The sequence below is a fragment of the Trachemys scripta genome, chromosome 7, assembly GCF_013100865.1.
Source record: "Trachemys scripta elegans isolate TJP31775 chromosome 7, CAS_Tse_1.0, whole genome shotgun sequence".
NCBI lineage: Eukaryota > Metazoa > Chordata > Testudines > Emydidae > Trachemys > Trachemys scripta.
Window position 1 is genome coordinate 33657384 of NC_048304.1, and position 19554 is coordinate 33676937.

Here is a 19554-nt window from a genome sequence, read left to right on the forward strand (position 1 = left end):
TAGATCATTTAATCCAAAACTTCTCCAACCCACAGCCTTCCCCAAACACCTGGGGGTGGAAACGGTCTTTGTTGCATCCCCAGAAGGTCACTCCGTGCCGGTGGAGGGGGACCAAGGTCAGGGAAGAGCACTCTAAGTTGAGGCGCCCTGCCAGCAGCCCCCCCTGCCAGTCCGTAGTCAAGGGGCCCCAGTCCGAGCGCCTCCTCTTACAACTCGGCCAGAGATCCCAGAACACCCTCCTTGGAGGTTGGCAGTAGGGGGTACACCCAGAGTCACAGCCCTTCTGCACGCTCCCCGCTGGGATGAGGTGCCTGCTGGTGGCACAGGAGTCCCGCAGCCCTTGCACCAGTGGAGTCGCTCCTGGCGTTTGGGGCGGCGGCTCCCTGCAGGCAAAGGCTGCGGTCTGCCCGACTCCCCACCGCGGGATGTGAGCGCCCCCGAGCGGCTGAGGCCGGACAGCGTCACAGCGCAGGAGCGGGAGAGACTGGGGGAGCCTCGCCCCAGCACGCCCAAGGCAGCCCCCGGCCATGGCACCAGCCAGCCCCGCCCAGCTCTTGGGGCAGAGAAGGCTGCTGCCAGGGGCCTGGCTCCCCGGCCCTGCGCGGCGCCCAGTCACATGGTGTCTGATCTCCCTGCCCAGCGCGGCCGGTCGCGCTTCCTGGGCCGGGCAGGAAGCAGCATGGAGCTCGGCCGCGGCTGCTGAGAGAGGCGGCATCGGATTGGACTCTGCGTCCGGGGCCCCGGAGCGGCTGCCCGGATGGCTGCGCAGGTACCAGCCGCAGCGCGGCCCTTGCCCCGAGACAGGACGCGGAGTCCCGCAGCCCTTCCATAGCTCCGTGCCCCATGTGGTGCTGCGCCCCCCAAACGGTGCAGCTCCATGCACCCCCCTCGAGCACCGAGCCCCTTCTCCAACAGCCCCCTTCTATTACACTGAGACCTACACCATGCACCCTCCCTATAGCTCTAAGCCCCATGCATCCCCCTAGCTGGCAGCAAACCCTGTGCCCTCCCTATAGAGCAGAGTCCTGGACTGAGGAGGACAGGAGAGGGCCCCTCCCCATGGAGTTGAGCCCTACTTATTACCTGTGATCATTAAACACCCCAGGGCACTGGACACTTGGCCCTGCTTTCCTGGGAGACCCTGGCCCACGCACACCTCCTCCGTGCGGTGTATGGTTCTAGCTGCTCCCCCTCCCCAGAGCCAGGTACATGGAGAGGATGTGGTGTTTGGGCAGGTGGGTCAGTTTGGGAAGACCCGATGTCTCCTGGGAAGAGTCTGTTTGCAACTGCATCTCTCTGTGCAGGGCTCTTCAGGGGAGGCCATGGACCAGCGGCTCCAGCAGGCCCAGATATTCAAAGAGGACGGGAACCGGTGCTACAAGGAGGGGCGCTTCAGAGATGCCGTGAGCCGCTACCACCGGGCACTGCTGCAGTTGCGAGGGCTGGACCCCAGTGTACCCTCTCCCCTGCAGGCCTTCGGGCGCGAGCAGCCGCCAGTGACACCTGAACAGGAGAGGGCACTGCACGGCACCCAGACCGACTGCTACAACAACCTGGCTGGTGAGGGATGGAGGGTGGCTGCTTTCTTGTGACATCACCACTGTGTCCCCCACGGGTGTCCCAGCTCCCCAGTGACATCGCAGTGCACCCTCCCCCTTCGTGACACCCTGCCGTGCACCCTCCCCCACCATGCCCTGCTTGTGGGCTCCTTCATCCTCTGGTTGGCACTGCCACCACCCCACCCCCCGCCCTCCATGGGCTATTCAGCCCCCTGGGTGCCACATCCACCGCCATCTCCTTCCACGCCATGAGCCACTTGAGCCGTGGATCTGCCACCACCATTTCCATCTGTGCGTGCCAGTCTCGTGGTAGTGATGCCACTGTGCTGTTACAGCAGTGACACTCCCTGCCCCCTTGCTCCATCTCACTGGTGCTGTTCCTTCCACCCCCCCAGCCTGCTTGCTCCACATGGAGCCAGTGAACTATGAGCGGGTGAAGGAGTACAGCCTCAAGGTGTTGGAGAGGCAGCCTGAGAACCCCAAGGCCCTGTACCGCGCTGGCGTGGCCGCCTACCACCTGCGGGACTATGACCAGGCCCGGCACTATCTCATGGCGGCCTCATGCAGCCAGCCCCGAGGTGAGAGCTGGGGCAGGGTTGCTCATGGAGTGGGGGGGACTGGGCGGGTCACCCTTGATTGGGAAGAATCAGGGCCCTGTCTCCACGCAGCGGGGAGCTGTCCTGCTGCACCCCATCCCGAGGGTGACCCCAAGCCGAAGGGCAGTGGGGGAAGGGGCAGCAGGACAGCTACCCAGCTACAACAGCACTGGTGGCAGACACCTCTCGGGGCTAGGCAGCAGGGACATTTCTTGGGGGCGGGGGACAGCTGTCGTCTGCAGTAGCATTGGCAGCAGGTAAACGTCTGGGCGTGAGGAGAGCGTAGTGGTGATATATCTGTGGGTGGGCAGGGTGGACACCTCTGGGGCAGGGAGCAGCTCTTCAGCTGCATGGGCATTAGCAGCAGGTGCCTGGCTTTGTGCTGGCGGAGGATGCTGGCGTAGGGAGTACTGGGAGTTAGATCAGGGCACAGGAGGAGGCTAGTTTAACACTTCAAATTGTGGGAACAGGGCGTAAGGGGAGGGGATGAGTTTGGGCATTCAGCTCACGCCTTGGCCTGTCCTGTCTTTCTCCTCTACTCCATGGAGACGCCAACGTCAAGCGGTACCTGCAGCTGACAGAGTCCCAGCTCAGCACCTACCACCAGAAGGAGAAGCAGCTCTACATGGGGATGTTCAGCTAGCGAAATCAAGGCTCCCCCAACCAGATACCACCAGGGCCACATGGATGCACCCCCCTTTCCTGGACAGAACTCCAGGGCCACGTGGATGCACTCCCCCTTCCTGGACAGAACTCCAGGGCCACGTGGATGCACTCCCCTTTCCTGGACAGACTGCCAGGCCACAGGGACACCCCCACTGACATAACACCAGGGTAACGGGGATATGTCTGGCTTTCCATTGATGGCCTAGGACCCATAAGGTCAGTTGGGACCTGGATTGCTAGAGAGGAAACCCCAGGCTGGTGGCTAGGACCTGCTTGGACTGCTCCCCTTTCTCTTGTCTGAGGACCAGTGTCCTCTCTGTTGCTCCCAAGGGCCTGGGCATTCCCAGAGTCACAACTGCACAGGCTCAACCACCCCATGGTTGTGGGGCCACAGACAGGGAACGTGGGCTGGATCATTAGCTGTGTCACCCTGCTGGCCCTCTTCATAAAGTGACCTGTCTCCCTGCACTGTGTGTGTGTCTGTCCCTTCCCTGCCTGGGCTCTCCTTCAGAGGGAGCACTTGGGGAGCAGGGGGCTGTTTCAGGGAAGTTAACCCCCTGCTCTGCTGCTATTGGTCTCATTTCCATAGTGATCGTAGCTGGGTCATTTTTATCGTAAGGCGTCTGAGCTGAGCCTGGCATCCTGAGCCACATGACTTCCCCCCACCTGGGACCCTGGCCCCCTCTGGCCCTTACAAACAAGTAATTTCCACTTTCCTCACCCTGTCTGCAGCCAGCTGCCTGCAGCACTGGGGCTCATGCAGTGACTGCATGCTTTACGCACGCTGCAGGGGGGCCTGGATTAGACTGGGACTGTGCAGGGAGGTGGCTTATCCCATTGACAGGGCACACGCTGCACTGGTGCCTGCACTATGCCCCCCACTGCAGAGGTGCATCATACCCTTCCCACGCTATGCTCCCCTGAGGCCCCAAAGACAGCTGTTCAGATAGAAATGAGGGGTGGGGGCAGCCAGGGCCGGCTCCAGGCACCAGCATTCCAAGCAGGTGCTTGGGGCGGCAGTCCGTGTGTTTTTGCCGCCCCAAGCAGCGCGCCGAATTGCCGCCGCAGACATTGGGGGCAGTCCGTGGGCCGTTAGGGCGGCAGGCACGTTTCCGTGGCGGCGGCAACAATCTGGCGGCAGCTTCTATGTTCAGCTGCCTGCGGCAGCAATTCGGCAGCGTCTGTCTCCCAGCTGAAGACAGAAGCTGTCGCCGAATTGCCGCCAGCGCGTTGTGCCGGCCTAACAGCACACTGACTGCCCCCACGCTGCTTGGCGTGGCAAAAACAGTAGAGCCGGCCCTGGGGGCAGCTGCATTTCAGGTTCTGACATTTTGGCTGCTCATAGCAGAGCTGGGCCTGGAGCCTACACTGTCTGGCTCATTCCAAGCAGCCAGGTGGGAGATCTGCTCTGGGGGGCTCATGGCTTCTTTCCCAAGGGCTCAGTTTTGTCAGGTCCTGCAACAAGCCTGACTCCTCCTCCCCTAGCCCTCCCATCCTAGCAAACATCCTTCATTCCTGCCATCCACACGCCCTGGCTCCTCCCTGCTGCTTAAGCAAACAGCTCCCCCCAGGCTGCCGACAGCTGGGAAATGGGACTGTTGATTCTTCTCAGCTCCCCCCTTGCTCTTGTCCCTCCTCTCCCTGCAATGTGCAAACACCAAGTCACCAGCAAACTGCTGGTGCTGCCCCAGATTCTCAGCCCCAGGCTAAAGAGTACTAAGGTGAGGCCAGTGCATGGCGTTGCTCCATCCTAGAGGGTGACCCCCAGCCACCTCTGTCCTGTCCTGAGAGCTGGGCTTAGCCTCCTCCACTAGCGTGCCTGGTGCAGCAGCCCCTCCGCCTGGCCTGCTGGAGTCAGCCCCAGAGGGACAGGAGGGAAGATCCAGGGATTCACTCCAGGTAGGAAGTGCAGGTGACAAGCTGATCCAACCCAGCCAGGAGCAGGGACCTGCTCCACCACCCCGTGTCTTGGCATCTGCCCCAGGGAGATAAGAGCACAGGGATGTGAGGCTGTGACTGGGGTCATGGCCAGGTAATGTGAAGCCCGGGCTCCCAGGGGCTAGATAAAGCTGTGGGATTGCCTGACAACGATCCAGGATCGGTGGCTGGGGCAGAAGAGGGGACAGGAGCAGGGGCTGGGGTGGGAACGGGGGCAGAATGGGTCCGAGGTCCCTGGCAGCCAAGCTACGGGGGCACGGCCTCTCTTGATCAGGGTTTGGGGCCAAGGGGGCCTGTCTGCACAGAGGGCGACACCAGTGAAGACTGGTTCACTTGAACAGCTGCAGAGCTCCATGTGGACACTCCAGTTTCAGTGCAGCTGAAGCAGATTAGGAGCTGCCAAGAGCACTCCACCCAGGGTCTTGCTGCACTTTAATTCAACCAGTTTGTATGTAGCCAAGGCCTCTGCATTGTAGGTCAGCCATTGCACAGCCCAGTCCCTACATGCGCTGTGCTCCGTCTGCCCTGGCCAAACCCAAGCCTGGGACATTCCTAGTTCCCTTCCTGAGCAGGTAAGCGATTCTCCTGCCCTTGCTGGCTGTGCCACTGTGAAGCAGGTGCCATGGCTCATGCCAGGGCCAAGTTCTCTCCTTCCTCTGTGTGGTGGCGTGCAGAACAGGGCAAGGCTCATGCAGGAGAAATAAATAACTGACTGGAGAAGTGGATGCCTCTTTCCAGCACCCTGCAGCCCCAGGAAATGGGGGAAAAGGTATTGCAGCTGTAGCAGAGCCCAGCAGGTCATTACACAATATCTCAGAAAGGCCACGCTCCTCTCCTCTATACGCCCAACAAGCTGCCTAGCTGTGGCCTTGGGGAGACTGATCCCAGAATCCTGCATCCAGTTTTGTGATACACATTTTAAGCAGGGCCTTGGCCAGCATACAGGGAAGAGCCACAGACTCTATTTGAGGGCGAGAGAAGTGCCTAACCCAGAGAAACTGACGGTGCTCGCTCTGTTTAGTAAAGAGGTGACTTGATTAAGGGCCACATTTTTCCTAGGGAGGGTGATTTACCATTGGAACAACTCCCAAGTAGGGGGTAGATTCCCCCATCTCCTGAGGTTTCCAGACTCTCAGACAGCCTGTCTGGAAGATGCTTTAGTCAAGAGGTATTGGATTCAATGCAGTGAACTGCTCGAGTTGGTGCCTCTGCCTGATGATCCAGTTGCCTGCTGTGGCCTTAAACAGTCTGTGACTCTACCTCATGCAGTAATGGGGCCACCCTTTACTATCCCCCTTGCTTATTCCCTTTTCTCCAAGAGCAACAGCCAACCCCTCCCCAAGCAGGGGATGTGCAGGTGAGAGGTTCAGGGAGGGCAGCACTACTGTTGGTGGGTCTTTCTCCTCTCCCTCCTAAGCTCAGAATTAATGCACAAGCCAGCAGGGCACCAGCAGGAGTGATGAAGCAAGGGCCAGGAAGGCCAAGCCATGGGTGCAAGGAGCCTGTGAGAAAGCAGTGGAAGGTCTCTCTTGTGCAGGCCAGCCCCTGGGCCCACACACCTGATAAACCCCATGTGATGGCACAGGTTGAGGCTACTGAATTTCACCTAGAGAAGCACCTTACAGCTGGGGTTTCCTCCCAGCTCCAGGGACAAGTGCTGGGCTCTGAGGGGGAGTTATTAGCATGGAGGCAGCTGGCATGGGGTTAATACAAGCAGCATCTGACAAGCAGCAGCAGCATGAAATAGAGCAGGGGGTCCAGTTCACAGCCCCCTGCTGCCATTCCACAGGTGCTGCCTGGACTTATTCTAAATGCTGCCCTTAGGGTAAGTCCTCCCAACAACAGCAAGGATCCTATCCTCTCTCCCCTGGTAAGCTGGGGGCATTAAGGTAGGGAGTGCACAGGGATTTTGCCAACAGCCGACTGGGTTGCACCCCCACCCAAGGCTAAGGCCACAGCAGCTAACAAAATGCAGGGCTTGGCTGTAACAGCCAGGGAAGGATTGCATGTGAGCACCCATGCTCATAAAACAGCCTATGCATGGACAGAGAGAGAGAGCACCCGCTGCCTTCTTGGCCAGCATTTAACACGAGTGGGGCGCTGCCCTTCCCAGGCCAGCAGACACCCCCCCCCCCGCCCCCAGTTTCTAAAACACCCTCCAAATCCTTCACATTCATTTTTTCTTTTTATTTTTTCACTTAGAATTGACACCAGCAATGAGGCTCCTTGGTGCAGCCAGACCCAGGCAGCTCCTCCTACACAGAATGCCTGCCTGCTGCAGCTGGGCAGACAACAGCACCTAGACACACCTAGGTTATGGGAGACGCAGGGGCCTATGGTACCTGTTGAACATTTGATTTCAAGCCCACACTAGGGGCCCAGATACAGTCCCTAGAGCCCAGTGTGACTCCTGCCCCATCCCACCCTTAGAAGTTGGGGGGCCATTTCAAGCTTCCTGCCTCTCAGGGAGAAGGCTGCTCTGGCCTGTCCGTACTGTAGGGAGAGGGTGCCCCTGTGCCAGCCTTGTCACTGCAGCTCTGCCAGCGTTGGGCAGGGGCTGCTTCTAAATCCTCTCCCCAACTTGTCGGCGATCAGGGTGGGTGAAGCACCAGGCCCTGCCAATTCCAGTCAGCTGTCTACCACAGAGAAGAGACATGAAGAGGGGACGGTGAAGAGACTGTGGGGAGGAGGCAGTCCCAGTAAACGGGGTCCCCCCCCCCAAAGGATGGGGCTAGCTGGGAGTTTTGCCACAGGGTTTTTGGGAGCAGCCTGCAGCCAGAGGAGGTCACTTGGAGGCTCCGCTGGCCTTGGGAGCCAGAGGCCTGAGGGAACGGCTCACCATCCTCTTCAGCTCCTTGAAGGAGCGGGTCCTGTGTAGTTTGAAGCTGGCCATGGCCAGGTTGTTGGAATCCAGTGTGGCAGAGGCATGGAGCGGGCGGGCCCTGGGTGGGCCCAGTTGCCGCAGTCGCCAATCCCCATTCAGGCTGACAGCATCCACCTCACTGAGGCTGGAGGCACTGCTGCCCTCAGCCCGCTGTGGCTGCAGCTCCAGCTGGCTGCCATCAGGGAAACAGGAGTCTGTGGAGAAGGCCAACTGGCGGCTTGGTGGGGGGAAGGGCTCGGCTTTCGGCCTCCCCAGAGCCTGGCTGGAGATCTCCAGGACAGATGCCCACTTGTGTCTGCCCGGGGGCTCCAGGCAGTGCTGGGAGCTGCAGCGATACACAGGCCTCGGCGTGCGGACGTTCACCTCTGAGCTGCAGCGACTCCCGCCCTCTGCCCGGAGAGCTGGCCTGCGCCGGAGGCTGATCCTGCGAAGCAGCTCCCGCGGGCTGAGCCAGCTGCGCTCCGCACCCTCGCCTGCCTTCACCAACTCCCGCGAGGCATGCTTGCCCTTGTACAGCCGCTCCCGCTCAGTGCCAAGGGCCTTCCTGGAGGAGGCCTTGACCCTGACCACATGGGGATGACAGGACAAGGCCTCGGCCCAGCCGGCTCCCTCTGGCTGCTCCTGGCACAGCGAGAGCTGCTCCAGGAGCAACCCCATTGAACGCTCGCTGGACCCCACAGAGGAGGCGGTGGAGCCCCGGCCCCCTGGGCTGTCCAGGGCCTGGGAGCTGTCGGGCCCCTCTGGAGAGCGGAGGTGGGAGCAGGTAGAAATGCGCCTGCGGATTTTCCAGCCGGGGAGCGGCCCAGCTCCCAGCGGGGAGCCACAGACCGATGACATGGACTGGCTCTTCTGGTGCCCTGCCAGGTAGCCAGGCTCTGTGCGGCTAGCTGCCGACCGACACCTGTACCTCAGCACCAGCTTGGCGATGTAACGGTCCAGCTGGACCTGGCGCTGCTCCTCTGAGGGGGCTGTCCCACTCTGGGGAGAGCCCTCCTGCACAGTGGGGATGGCTGCCCGCTCGCTGAGGTCCTCCTGGGATGGGCCTCGGGACAGGCCACTGGTAAAGAGTGGGCTCTGCAAGGCCACGGCATGCAGCGGGCTGGGGTAGTGGTAGATCTCGCTGGTGCTGCGGGACACCAGGTCGCACTTGTACTGTAGGAGCTGAGGGAAGGCTGGAGAGAGCTCACCCAGGCTCAGCAGGAACTCTAGGTCCCCTGTGGAGAGAGTAGACAGCAGGCACCCCGGATCAGAGACGGGCTCTGCCCTGGCAGGGGACACCAGGTGCCTGGGCCAATATTCCTGGCATGACATGGGGCTTGGCTGTACCAAACTGGACCCAGTATCTGAGCTGGACACAGCTGGCTAAGTGGTGACCTAGGGGTGACCATGGGCACTGGCAGGGATCCCCGGGCAACAATGCAGGTTGAGAGGAGAGCTAGGAGAACAAGTCGAGGGCTGAAAACCTGCCTTGAGACCAGGGCCTTGTCCCCACTAGGAGGGGTCAGCTGGTACAGATAAACAGGCATAGCTACCCCAGCAGTTCCTCCTAGTGGAGGTGCAGCTTAGACCAGTTTCCCCAGCAAGAGGCCTTTTTAGCTGATATAATTGTGTCTATACTATGGCTTTTGCCAGCACAGCTCTGTCAGGGAGAAGGGTGAAAAAAATCATCTTTCACTCAACATAGCTGTGCCAGCAAAAGCCCAAGCATAGCTGCAGTTTTGCCATCCAAAAAAGGCCTTTTGCCAGTAGAGCTGTGTGCGCTCGGTGGGGCTGGAATAAACTACTGGCAAAAGGGGTAGTGGTAGATCTCGCTGGTGCTGCGGGACAAGAGCCGTTTTGTCAGTCTACGGTGCAGCCACGCTCAGCGTGTTTTGCTGGTGTAGTACACAGGGACAGCCTATGGGGATAGCTACACCGGCAGCGACAGACCTGGCCTCGGACCAGATGGAAAGCACATTGTTAAAAGGGAGAGTGATGAGCCATTGAACAGACCCAGGGAGATGGTTGATTTCCCATCACAAGGGAGAGTGGGACATGGGGTGGGGGCTGTAAATTAAGCCCAGGATTCTAAGGCCTTGTTCACTGTAGCCACACTGGTGTAGTGAAAGCATAGAGCATCCCTTCCCCAGTGGGGATGTGGTTACACTGACCTGGTTTAGCTGTTCCTGGAATAAACTCTCCTGGGGTACAGCACCTTTATGCTGGTATAACTGCAGCTGCACTGGGGCGAGCTACACTGGTTAGGGGGTGGGGTTTTACACCGCTGAGGCCTTCTAGTGCAGACCAGGCCTTGTAGGCATGCTCTAGCTCAGCCATGAGTGGCAAGCTACATACAGGAGTCCCTGGGCCAGGCTGTCCAGCACTTTCCTGGTCTTGAGATCTGTGACAACTCAGCGCAATGCTCCTGGAGTATCTGTGAGGCAGTGGGGAGCAGGCAGGCCCCACCCCTGCCTGGGATGCAGAAAATCAGAGAACGGGCAGTATGGGACAGTCCTGCACTGACCCTGCCATGGGTCTGGGGGCATCAACGGCACCTGGCAGGGTGTCCAGAGCCCCTGTGGGAATGGGGAAGTTAGAATCAGTCAGCTCCCCCCGCCAGGTTCAGGGTCATGCTCCCACCTTGTTACTCCCAGGATCCTACTGGCTGGCAGCAGGGCTCCGCACCCTGAGCTGGCCCTCAACTTCTTACCTGTTGAGACTGGTCTCCTGGCAGCAGCATGGGGGCTGCTGGGAGCATTGGGTCCCATTACCCGCTGCAGCCGGAGGTCGAGAAGCCGGACGGTGGCCTCGTCAGTGGAGCGTGGCCGTGAACAGCCACTGTCCCGTAGGCCTGGGAGGTGGGAGAGGGAACCGACGCTGCAGTGCGAGCCTCCTGGGCACTCGCTGTGCATGGACGTGGAGGAGTTGGACAGGGAGCCCATCTCGCTGGTCTCGTAGAACCCTGGGGCAAGAGGAGAGGTTCATTGCAGGGGACCGGTTGTCCTTATCTCTCCCCCCCGCCAGCCCCAAACAGGATGGGTCTCTCCTCCTGCCGAGTCCCCCACTAACAAGTCCCAAGGACTCTGGGTTGTGGAGGATGATCCTGACAAGGTATATGGCCCAGCTCGAAGCCTCTGCTCGCATCACACTCCACCCAGGTTGAGCAGGCCCTGGTGCCTTGTCGCTCCTGGTTGCCAGGGCCCAACCCCTGCTGGACATACCTGAGCTGGGCCTGGAGTCGGCCTCTGAGGTCTCTGGTGCAGTGAAGCTAAGCTCTGTCTGTGCCCTGGGCCTCTTGGGGAGCAGCAGCTGCTCGCTGGAGCCGGTGGTTCTCAAGGCCAGGCTCGTCGCTGTCGTTCTGCTGTCCCTGTTCCCGGCTTGGCGTCCCACATCGATGCCCTCAGAGGAACAGTAGGAGACACATGGCTTCTCAGGGATGCCCAGCAGGTCCTCAGACTTGCTCCGGTCCAGCTTAGCTGGGGGCAGTGGTTCCTTAGCCCCCAGACTGCCCCATCCCTGCTGTGGCAGAAGCATGAACAGGGTTAGTCAGAGAGATGCCAGCAGCCACCAAATCCACCAGCCACTCAGGGCCCTGGCATCCAGGGCCAGCCCCAGCTCTGTGTCTCTGCAAGGAGCTTGGCAGAGCACAGCCCCAACTACGACTGGGCCTCCTCCATGGCACTGGGCACTGCACAGGCCCCCAACTCTACCCCAGACTCCCTCCTCCCGGCCTGCTGGGCACTGAATAGACCCCGCTACCTGAGCAAGATCAGGGCCCCCATCACACAGAGAACCCTCCCCCATTGAGGGGGCTCCCTTCAATCACTGTTCTGGGCACCACAGAGACTCCCGGAACCCTTCCGAGATCACCCCCCGCCCCATCACTGCAGAGGACCCTTCCTCCCCCCTGGAGAGCAGGCCCTTTTTCCCCCTTTGTGCTGGCACTGCACTCCAGTAAGCTCTGGTCCACACAGGGAGTTGCACAGGTTGAACTAAGGCGTTGAGGTACCGATCGGTGCTGCAGGCATGGCCTCCCGTTGATTCAAACTTGGCTCAGCATGGTGTCACTGCTGAAGGCACATTTACAGGAGCAGGCTGAAGGGACAGAACCAGTTTCCTGCGTCCGCACACACGTGCGGTGTCGGTTTAGCCCTATTGGGTTTTAAACCAATTCTAAGCTGCAGCTTGTGTGGCATGTCTAGGCTCCAGTGCCCCAATGAGCCAGGAGCCCGGCCCTGCCCCAGAGCAGCTGCCCAAGGGAGAAGGGAGCCCACTGCTGAGTGAGCTCTGCAAAGCTACTGTTGGCGCTTTCCAGGCTCAGAGCACCCTGCCCATTAGCCCCCACAGCTCCCAGGGGTGTCAGGCAGCATCAGCCTCCCTTACAGTGACAGGCAGAGACAGAACCTGCCCCAGGTGGCACAGACCAAGCAGCAGTGCTGAGAAGGGAACCCAGGAGTCCTGCACACAGCCACGTGCTCAACCCACTAGGCAAGGCTTCCTCCACCTATGCAGATGTTCCCCCCTGCAGCAGCTTTAGACATATCCCTAGCTGGGAAACAGCCCGGAGGCATCTCCAATGGATGGGAAGCTAAGGGAGGGCAAGCTGCTCCCAATCTCCCCCCAGGTGTGGGGGTGGCATACAGCTTGGCCACTGTACCCCCAGCACAGAGTGTCTTAGCTCTCTCCCCGCCGGACAGCACTTTTTTTCTTTTCTTTTTTTTTTTTTTTAGATTTTCACCTATTTTATTATACACAAAAACATGATCAGAGAATTCTACTGAGGAGGCTGACCACGTCCACGACCGAATCCACCTCTAAATTGGAATTCAGTAGCTCCTCCTGCACCAGCCTCAGCCCTTTTGTCAGCACCAAGTGGAGCATTACTGCATCTGTAGGTATCTCTGTCGGCCTCTCCCCGAGTAAGACGTGCAGGGCGTTCACCTTCCAGATCTTTGGGCTGCAGTCTGCCAGTCTCAGGGCGGCTACGGGGCAGGGTGGCAGGCACAATTTCAGGGGGTAGATGAAGATAATCATGCAAATACTGGATACCCTCATTGGTCAGATATCAGTAAAAGTGCCTCCAAGCAAACTGCTCCTTCACGTAGCCACGTGATTTCAGTGACTGCATGGCTTTCATAGGGTGACCAGATGTCCCGATTTTATAGGGACAATCCCGATTTTGGGGTCTTTTTCTTATATAGGCTCCTATTACCCCCCACCCCCATCCCGATTTTTCACACTTGCTGTCTGGTCACCCTAGGCTTTCATGACATGGAGGTTGGGCACATTCTTGTCTGCCAGCTCTGGGTGATTAGGCATGTGAACATCTTTCTTGGCCACCATCACTCCCTCCTTAAAAAGGAGTTCGTAGATAGCAATCCGGTTCTTCTTGGGCATCAACATCGTGGCGGTAACAGTAAGCCCGAGAGCTGGAAGGCAGGGGCCTCCCTGCCCACCCCAGGAACTGGGAAGCAGCAGCAGCCACAGCCAGGTGAGGAGTTCAGGAGGCCAAGGGATGATGCACCTTGACCCCAGGCTGGTGATTAGAAGTACTGATAAGATCACAACCTTCCCCAGCTCCCTGCACTTTACCTCAACCTCCCATCCATCCCCCTTCCTCCATGGGCGGGGGAGGAGGCTGGCCCTGTCATTCTTAACCCGGAGATGTTTGCAGATCTGTATCCTGGCTGACGTGGAGCTGGGGGGGCCCCGTGGCTTCCCCCCAAGAGGAGGGGCTGGCTCAGGTTTTATTGGACTCTGGGGTTCAAGAGGGTAAAAAAACAGTGAGGCAATATGGTGGTGAGGGGGAAATCACAGTGGAAAACAGGTGCTGCTCCCTCCAACCCACCCCAGCCTATGGCCCCAGATACACCCAGGCCTTGCCCCATGGCCCCCAGCACCAGCCACAGTGACCTGTTCCATTAGGGAGCATGCGCCATAGCATCATCCCTACTGTCCCACATGCCTGGCTTCTCCTGCGTGGGGGTGGGGGGTGGGAAGGAATGGGACTTCCCCCAAGTCCCACTAACAGCCAGGCTAGGGAAGCCTGTGAGGAAGAGGGGGGAGGGCCCCAGAGCCAAGCTGGCGGCAGGAGTGAAACATGAGCCCAGAGGCCCCTTTCTGCCTTTCAGCTCAGCTCCATCCCTCCCAGGCCGGGCAGCTGTTGCCTTTGTGTGAGCCCTCCCCTGCCTCCATCTTACCTACTGAAGCAGAGAGAGACACATGCTCCACACAGGCAGAGCGGAGGGGGCATGTACAAGATTTCAAGGTTCGGGGGGAGGGGTGTGCAGGCAGGGGCTTGCTGGGGTGCCCAGGGTGTGCATGGAGGGTCCACACATGCACCATTCACCTTGGAGAACGGCCAGACCACACTAATATTTCTGCCACCTGCCCCTGACTCAATGCCTCCACCCAACCCATTTGGTTATTCAAAGCCTCTGCTGGCCTTAAGCCAAGCTGGTCCTGAAAGCCAGGTCTGGCCTCACTGCTGTCCCTGGGAGGACACTGACTCCCAGCTATTCAGATATCCTCTTCCCCCCAGTATAGGCACAGCTGTGTGCATTACTATGCATGAGCAGGCATGCACCAGCCAGGCTGCCCTGGGGCAGCTCTCCCCTATTTCCCCTCCCCCTGCATGCCAGGTGTGCAGGGCAGGGATGGAGGGAGGAGCCTGCTGCCTGTCCCAGGGTTAGTTTACACTGGAACTGGCTAGTTGACGTTTCCCCCGTTTTTTATTAGGAGAAGACTCCGGTTCCGACAGAGAAGCTGGCACTGCCCACGCCAGCGCAGAGCTGAGCTGGGAGGATAGCCAGGCAGGAAGCAAGTGAGCACTGTAAACAACAGGTGGTTTGTTTCCTCTAATACACACAGGGCCTGGCCAGCCAACGCCCACCTCCCTGCAAGCCAAATCCACAGAGACCAACCTGCCAAGGCCAGGTCAGCAGCCTAGGCCTGAATCCCCCTCCCTGCAGCTCAGCTCCCAGCCTCAGGACAAACAGAGTCAGAAGAGATGCCAAGAATTCCCCTGAAGCCCCACAAGGCTCCAACTCCCCTGTCCTGGGGCTTTGACTGTACAAACAGAGGGCACATCCATTCCAGACAAAGCATGCTGAGAAACGCAAACAGCGCAGCCCCAGTACGGCAGAGCACACACCACCCCTTAGTTAGGTCCTGTGGCACAGGGCAGATGAGGGAGGCACAAAACGCTGCCTCCTATATGACAAGAGACAAGATGGGTGAGGTAATATCTTCTATTGAACCAACTTCCACTGGGGAGAGTTACAAGCTTTCAAGCTACACTGAGCTCTTCCTCAGGTCTGGGAAACGTACTCAGGTCTGGTCTTCATTACAGAGTTAGGTTGAGGCAAGGCAGCTTATGTCAACCTAACTATAGAAGTGTCTATACTTAAATTTCACTCCTGCCAATGTAACTGCCCCACTATGCTGAATTAAAAACTCCACCTCCACGAGCGGCGTAGAGTCACGGTCGATGTAGTCAGTCGACGCAGTGTCAGCGTAGGCATTGTGCTGCTCATGTCAACTGTTACTGGCTTTCAGGAGCGGCCCCACGCTGACAGTATAAACGATACAAGCGCTCCTGGGGAGAACATGCACCACAGACACAAAGCGCAAAGCATAGACCAGGGGTCGGCAACCTTTGAGAAGTGGCGTGCCAAGTCTTCAGTAATTTAAGGTTTCCCATGCCAAAATAAATTTTACATTTACAGGGGCTCCTGACAGAACCCCAGACTGGCAGTGGGCTGAACGGCTCAGCGCGCTGCCGGTCTCGGGTTCCGTCTGCGACCCGCACTGCTGGTCTGAGGTTTTGTCCGCAGGCCCCTGCCAGCTGGGGTCCCGGCCACCCGCCCCGCTCAGCCACTGCCGGCTCAGGGTTCTGTCCATCCAGGCCAGCAGTGGGCTGAATGGGGCCGAGACCCCACTGGCAAGGGGCCGGTAGCCGGAACCCCAGACCGGCAGCAGGCTGAGCGGCTCAGCCTGCCGCCAGTCTGGGGTTCTGTCTGCCAGCTCCTGGCAGCCGGGGTCCTGGCCCCGCTCAGCCTACTACCGGCTGGGGTTCCGTTCACCCAGGCCAGCAGCTGGCTGAGCGGGGCCGGCGTCCGGAACCCGAGACAGGCTGAGTGGCTCAGCCAGCTGACGGTCTGGAGTTCCGGTCACCGGCTCCTGCCAGCTGGGGTCCTGGCCATCAGCCCCGCTCAGCCCGCTGCCAGCTTGGGTTTCCGTTCACCCAGGCCGGCAGCGGGATGAGCGGGGCTGGCAGCCGGGACCCCAGACCGGCAGCACAGGCGGCAGATGGAACCCCAGGCCAGCAGAGCACTAAACCGCTCAGCCCGCTGCCGGCCTGGAGTTCCATCCATTCAGGCCAGCAGCGAGTTGAGCTGGGCCGGGACCCCAGCTGGCAAGGGGCCGGCGGCCAGAACCCTACACCAGCAGCTGGCTTTGTGGGGCCGGCAGACGGAACCCCAGACAGGTGGCGGGCTGAGCGGCTCAGCCAGCTGATGGTCTGGAGTTCCGTCTGCCGGCCCCACAAAGCCAGCCGGGGTCCTGGCCATCAGTCCCACTCAGCCCACTGCCAGCCTAGGATTCCGTTCACCCAGGCAGGCAGGGGGCTGAGGGGGCCGGTGGCTGGGACCCCGGCTGGCAGCAGTGTGCCAGTAAAAATCGGCTCACGTGCCGCTTTTGGCACACGTGCCGTAGGTTGCCGACCCCTGGCATAGACACACACAAGCGAAGTAATTACTTGTGGTAGCTCTATAATTCTGTAGTGTAGACATGGCCTCAGAGTGTCACCGCTAAATACAAGAATGAACAGATTGTTTAGCATAAGTCATTAACAGGCCACTTCACCTTGAATGGTGCCTTGAAATATGTAACTACTTACGCTAAACAATCTGTTCCACCTTGTACTTAGTAGTGACACTCTGAGTATGTTTTCCAGACCTGAAGAAGAGCTTGTCTCTCTCACCAAGAGAAGTTGGTCCAATAAAAGATATTACCTCCCCCACCTGGTCTCTCTAATGTCCTAGGACCAATATGACTACAACACTGCATACATCCTATATGACGAGACAGTCTAAGAGGGATCATGGATTCTCTTTTCCTTCCTCTCCTAAGCTGTTGAGCAGCATTGCAATGTGCTGTTCGATAAGCTGCACCAGCCCACACCAGACGTGGCTGCATTCAAGCAGTGGCTAAAGAGAATTTATAAGAAACAACTCACAAAACAAGCTGTCCAGCATCAGGCTATGAACCTACCAACTCCTCCACATGCCACATTCTACATAAACTTTATCCACAAAAAGGAGGAAGTGGAATTGGGAGGGGTGCAAATACAAACCAGAATTAGAAGACAGGTAGAGACTTCAGTCTAAGGAAAGTTGGAAGAGACTGGGGCTGTTTAGTTCAGATAAGGGACATCAGAGAGTTACACAAAATAGTAACTGGCATAGAGAAGGCAGACTGGGGACTCCATTTACCCCCAAAGTTGATGCAGGAACAAAGAGACATTGAGTGAAATTAAAGAGGCAATACATTTAACACCAAAGAAAGGAAACAAGCACTGAATTAGTCTGTGGAACTCACTGCCACAAGCTATGACTGGGGACAAGAGCCTAGCAGGATTCACAAAAGGGCTTGACACATCTGTGGATAATGGAAACATGTCCAGGTATGTCAGACAGGAGAAGAGGCTATAAGGGATGCAGACTTTTCAGCCTCAGGGCACAACCCAGCCCCTAAGGGAGCAGGGGGTTCCTCATGGGCAGAATATAGTCCTCCACACTGGAGTTTCTTGTGCCTTCCCTTAAACCATCTGAGCCACTCCCAGAGGCAGGGCATAGGGCTGGAGAGGCACAGCTTGGGTCCGGGCTGGCAGCCCCCAGGGCTGTTCCACAGACTGAAAGTTGTTGCATTTGGGGAGCTTTCCTGGCTTGCTTGCTGCAAAAAGAATTTTTTTCTCCAACTGGGGCACACACTATCCCAGGGCAGAGTCCTGGGGATGCCAGCCTGCTCAAAGCCCGGGAGCCCTCCAGCTCCCCCACTTGTATCCTGTGCCCCCAGAACTCCCCTGGACCCTAACCCTGCAACCAACCTCCCCATGGTCACAGCAACCATTGCCCCTTCCCTTCCAGCATATCCCTTTGCCCCCTCACTCATGCCTCCGCCTACATATCACACCCCCAGTCCTGCACCATCACACCTCCAATCACACCATAGTTACACCAACCATAGCTTCCCCCCTTATTCCTACTCCAGCTCCCATGTTCCTCCCCGACACCCCACTCCTAACCCAGAGCCATCCCCATCCCCTTAGCTTTCCATATCCCAGTACCCCACACACCCTGCCTGTGCCCCCATCCCATACACTTAGCTCAAGTTCCCCTACTTGTACCCCAGCTACCCATGCTCCACTTCCTTGGCCCCCTGTACTCTTCCCTCCCCCATAATCAGCCCCTCCCGCTGAGTCACAGAGTTTAAGGCCAGATCATGTAATCTCCTGTATATCACAGGCCACCAGCACCACCCCACCCCGCATACTAAACCCAACAATCCCTTCCCTGGCCCATGCATTCCCGCCGCCCCCCCCGCCAACTCTCACCTGTCGCTGTCCCCCTGGGACAGCCCCCGCCGGGTCCCCGATGCCCAGGGCGCTCTCCACGGTTCCCTTCTGCGTTTCTCTCAGCAGTCCCAGCTCCAGGATCCCGGCCAGGCTGGCCTGAAGCCGCTCCCCGATCCGCACTCGGTCGCTCCCGGACCAGAGGGAGGGCGGCACAGCTCTGCGGGCCATGAGGACCGCCGGGGCAAGCGACACGGATCAGCGGGGTGGGGGTGGGGGCTTGCACCGGGGAAGGGACTGGGGGCGCAGCTCCTGGGGAGGTACATACACCGGGAATAGGAAAAAAATAGAACTGGGGGCAGTGTATGCACCAGGGGCAGGATCGACTGGGCGAGGAAGGAGGTGCAGCAACCAGGACTCACCGGGTACAGCAGCTGCAGAGGGAAGTGTGCACCGTAAGCAGGAGCAGGATGCCGGGAGGGGGGTATATTGCATGCAGGGGGCAGGATGGGTGGGAGAGTAAATTACATCCACCGGCAGCAGGGGTGCTGGTAAGTCGCATGCACCGGGAGTAGGCTGGGGGATGATAAATTGCATGCACCATCGGGGAGCTGGACGCACAGAGGCAACCCCCAGAAGCCGCCACCGGCTCCTCTTGCCAGGGACTTTCAGCACACACAGCAGCTCAAACAAAGGGGCTGGTTTTGAAAGAGTCACGTGGGGGCGGGGCCAAAGGCCCCGGGCTCCTGATTGGGTCCGACCCGGGCAAAACATTTCGTAGAACGAAGTGAGGATCAAAGGGGGAGTAGACGGTAAATCCTGTATCCCCTCCCCCCCCCGTGCACCAGGGGGCCAAAAACCCATTAGACCCTCCCTCAAATGCACTATGGGGCAAATACCCGCAGACACACCCCGAGGGGTAAAATAACCCCACTGCACCCCCCAGAATACAGCATAGGGGGCACAGGCCCCCATTACCCCATGGGAGGGTGAAATGCCATCCAAATCCTGCGAGGGGCCAATGTCCCCAAATCCTTCCCCCAGTGAGGGGCAGATTCTCCCCCAAATATAGCCCCAGCTCCCTTGGGGACAGGTCACTTCCCCATGCCCCGGACCAGCGACACCTCCCATAGCAGCCCCGGGCCCGGCCCCCACCTTGGCCGGCTGGGGGGGGGGGGGCTTGGGAGTGACTGGGAGTCCGTGCCTGGGCTTGTTCGTCCATTCTCGCTCCCCCTCTTCCACCCCGGGGCCCAGCCATGTGGGCTCCTGCTTGCGACTCTTTACGGAGCCAGGCAAAGGGATTCAATAACCATGCGGCCGAATTCCCCTTTAGCCGCTGGACTTGCACGGGGTGTCGGA

The 19554-nt window shown here is 59.0% G+C and overlaps 2 protein-coding genes and 1 pseudogene across 4 annotated transcripts; 1 reads left to right on the forward strand and 2 right to left on the reverse strand.

Moving 5' to 3' along the window:
- The first annotated feature begins 468 nt into the window (after positions 1–468).
- Positions 469–3285, forward strand: TTC9C (tetratricopeptide repeat domain 9C). 2 transcript variants are annotated; one of them, XR_004646645.1, is made up of 5 exons: positions 469–769; positions 1305–1560; positions 1955–2137; positions 2704–2873; positions 2915–3285. XR_004646645.1 is itself a non-coding variant. In XM_034777559.1 (4 exons), the coding sequence occupies exons 1-4, from the start codon at positions 758–760 to the stop codon at positions 2796–2798; spliced, it is 546 nt and encodes a 181-aa protein (XP_034633450.1). In that variant the 5' UTR covers positions 470–757; the 3' UTR covers positions 2799–3285. The 2 variants fall into 2 exon arrangements, 1 of the variants encoding a protein (XP_034633450.1); XM_034777559.1 differs by having other exon boundaries at positions 470–769; positions 2704–3285.
- A 3646-nt stretch (positions 3286–6931) lies between these two features.
- LOC117879782 (dapper homolog 2-like) lies at positions 6932–19318 on the reverse strand. 2 transcript variants are annotated; one of them, XM_034775079.1, is made up of 4 exons: positions 18238–19318; positions 10844–11138; positions 10333–10584; positions 6932–8857 (listed from the first exon to the last, which is right to left on the reverse strand). In XM_034775079.1, the coding sequence occupies exons 1-4, from the start codon at positions 18424–18426 to the stop codon at positions 7545–7547; spliced, it is 2049 nt and encodes a 682-aa protein (XP_034630970.1). In that variant the 5' UTR covers positions 18427–19318; the 3' UTR covers positions 6932–7544. The 2 variants fall into 2 exon arrangements, with proteins under 2 accessions (XP_034630970.1, XP_034630969.1); XM_034775078.1 differs by having other exon boundaries at positions 10844–11141.
- On the reverse strand, positions 12351–13073 carry LOC117879786 (annotated as a pseudogene).
- Positions 19319–19554: the final 236 nt, after the last annotated feature.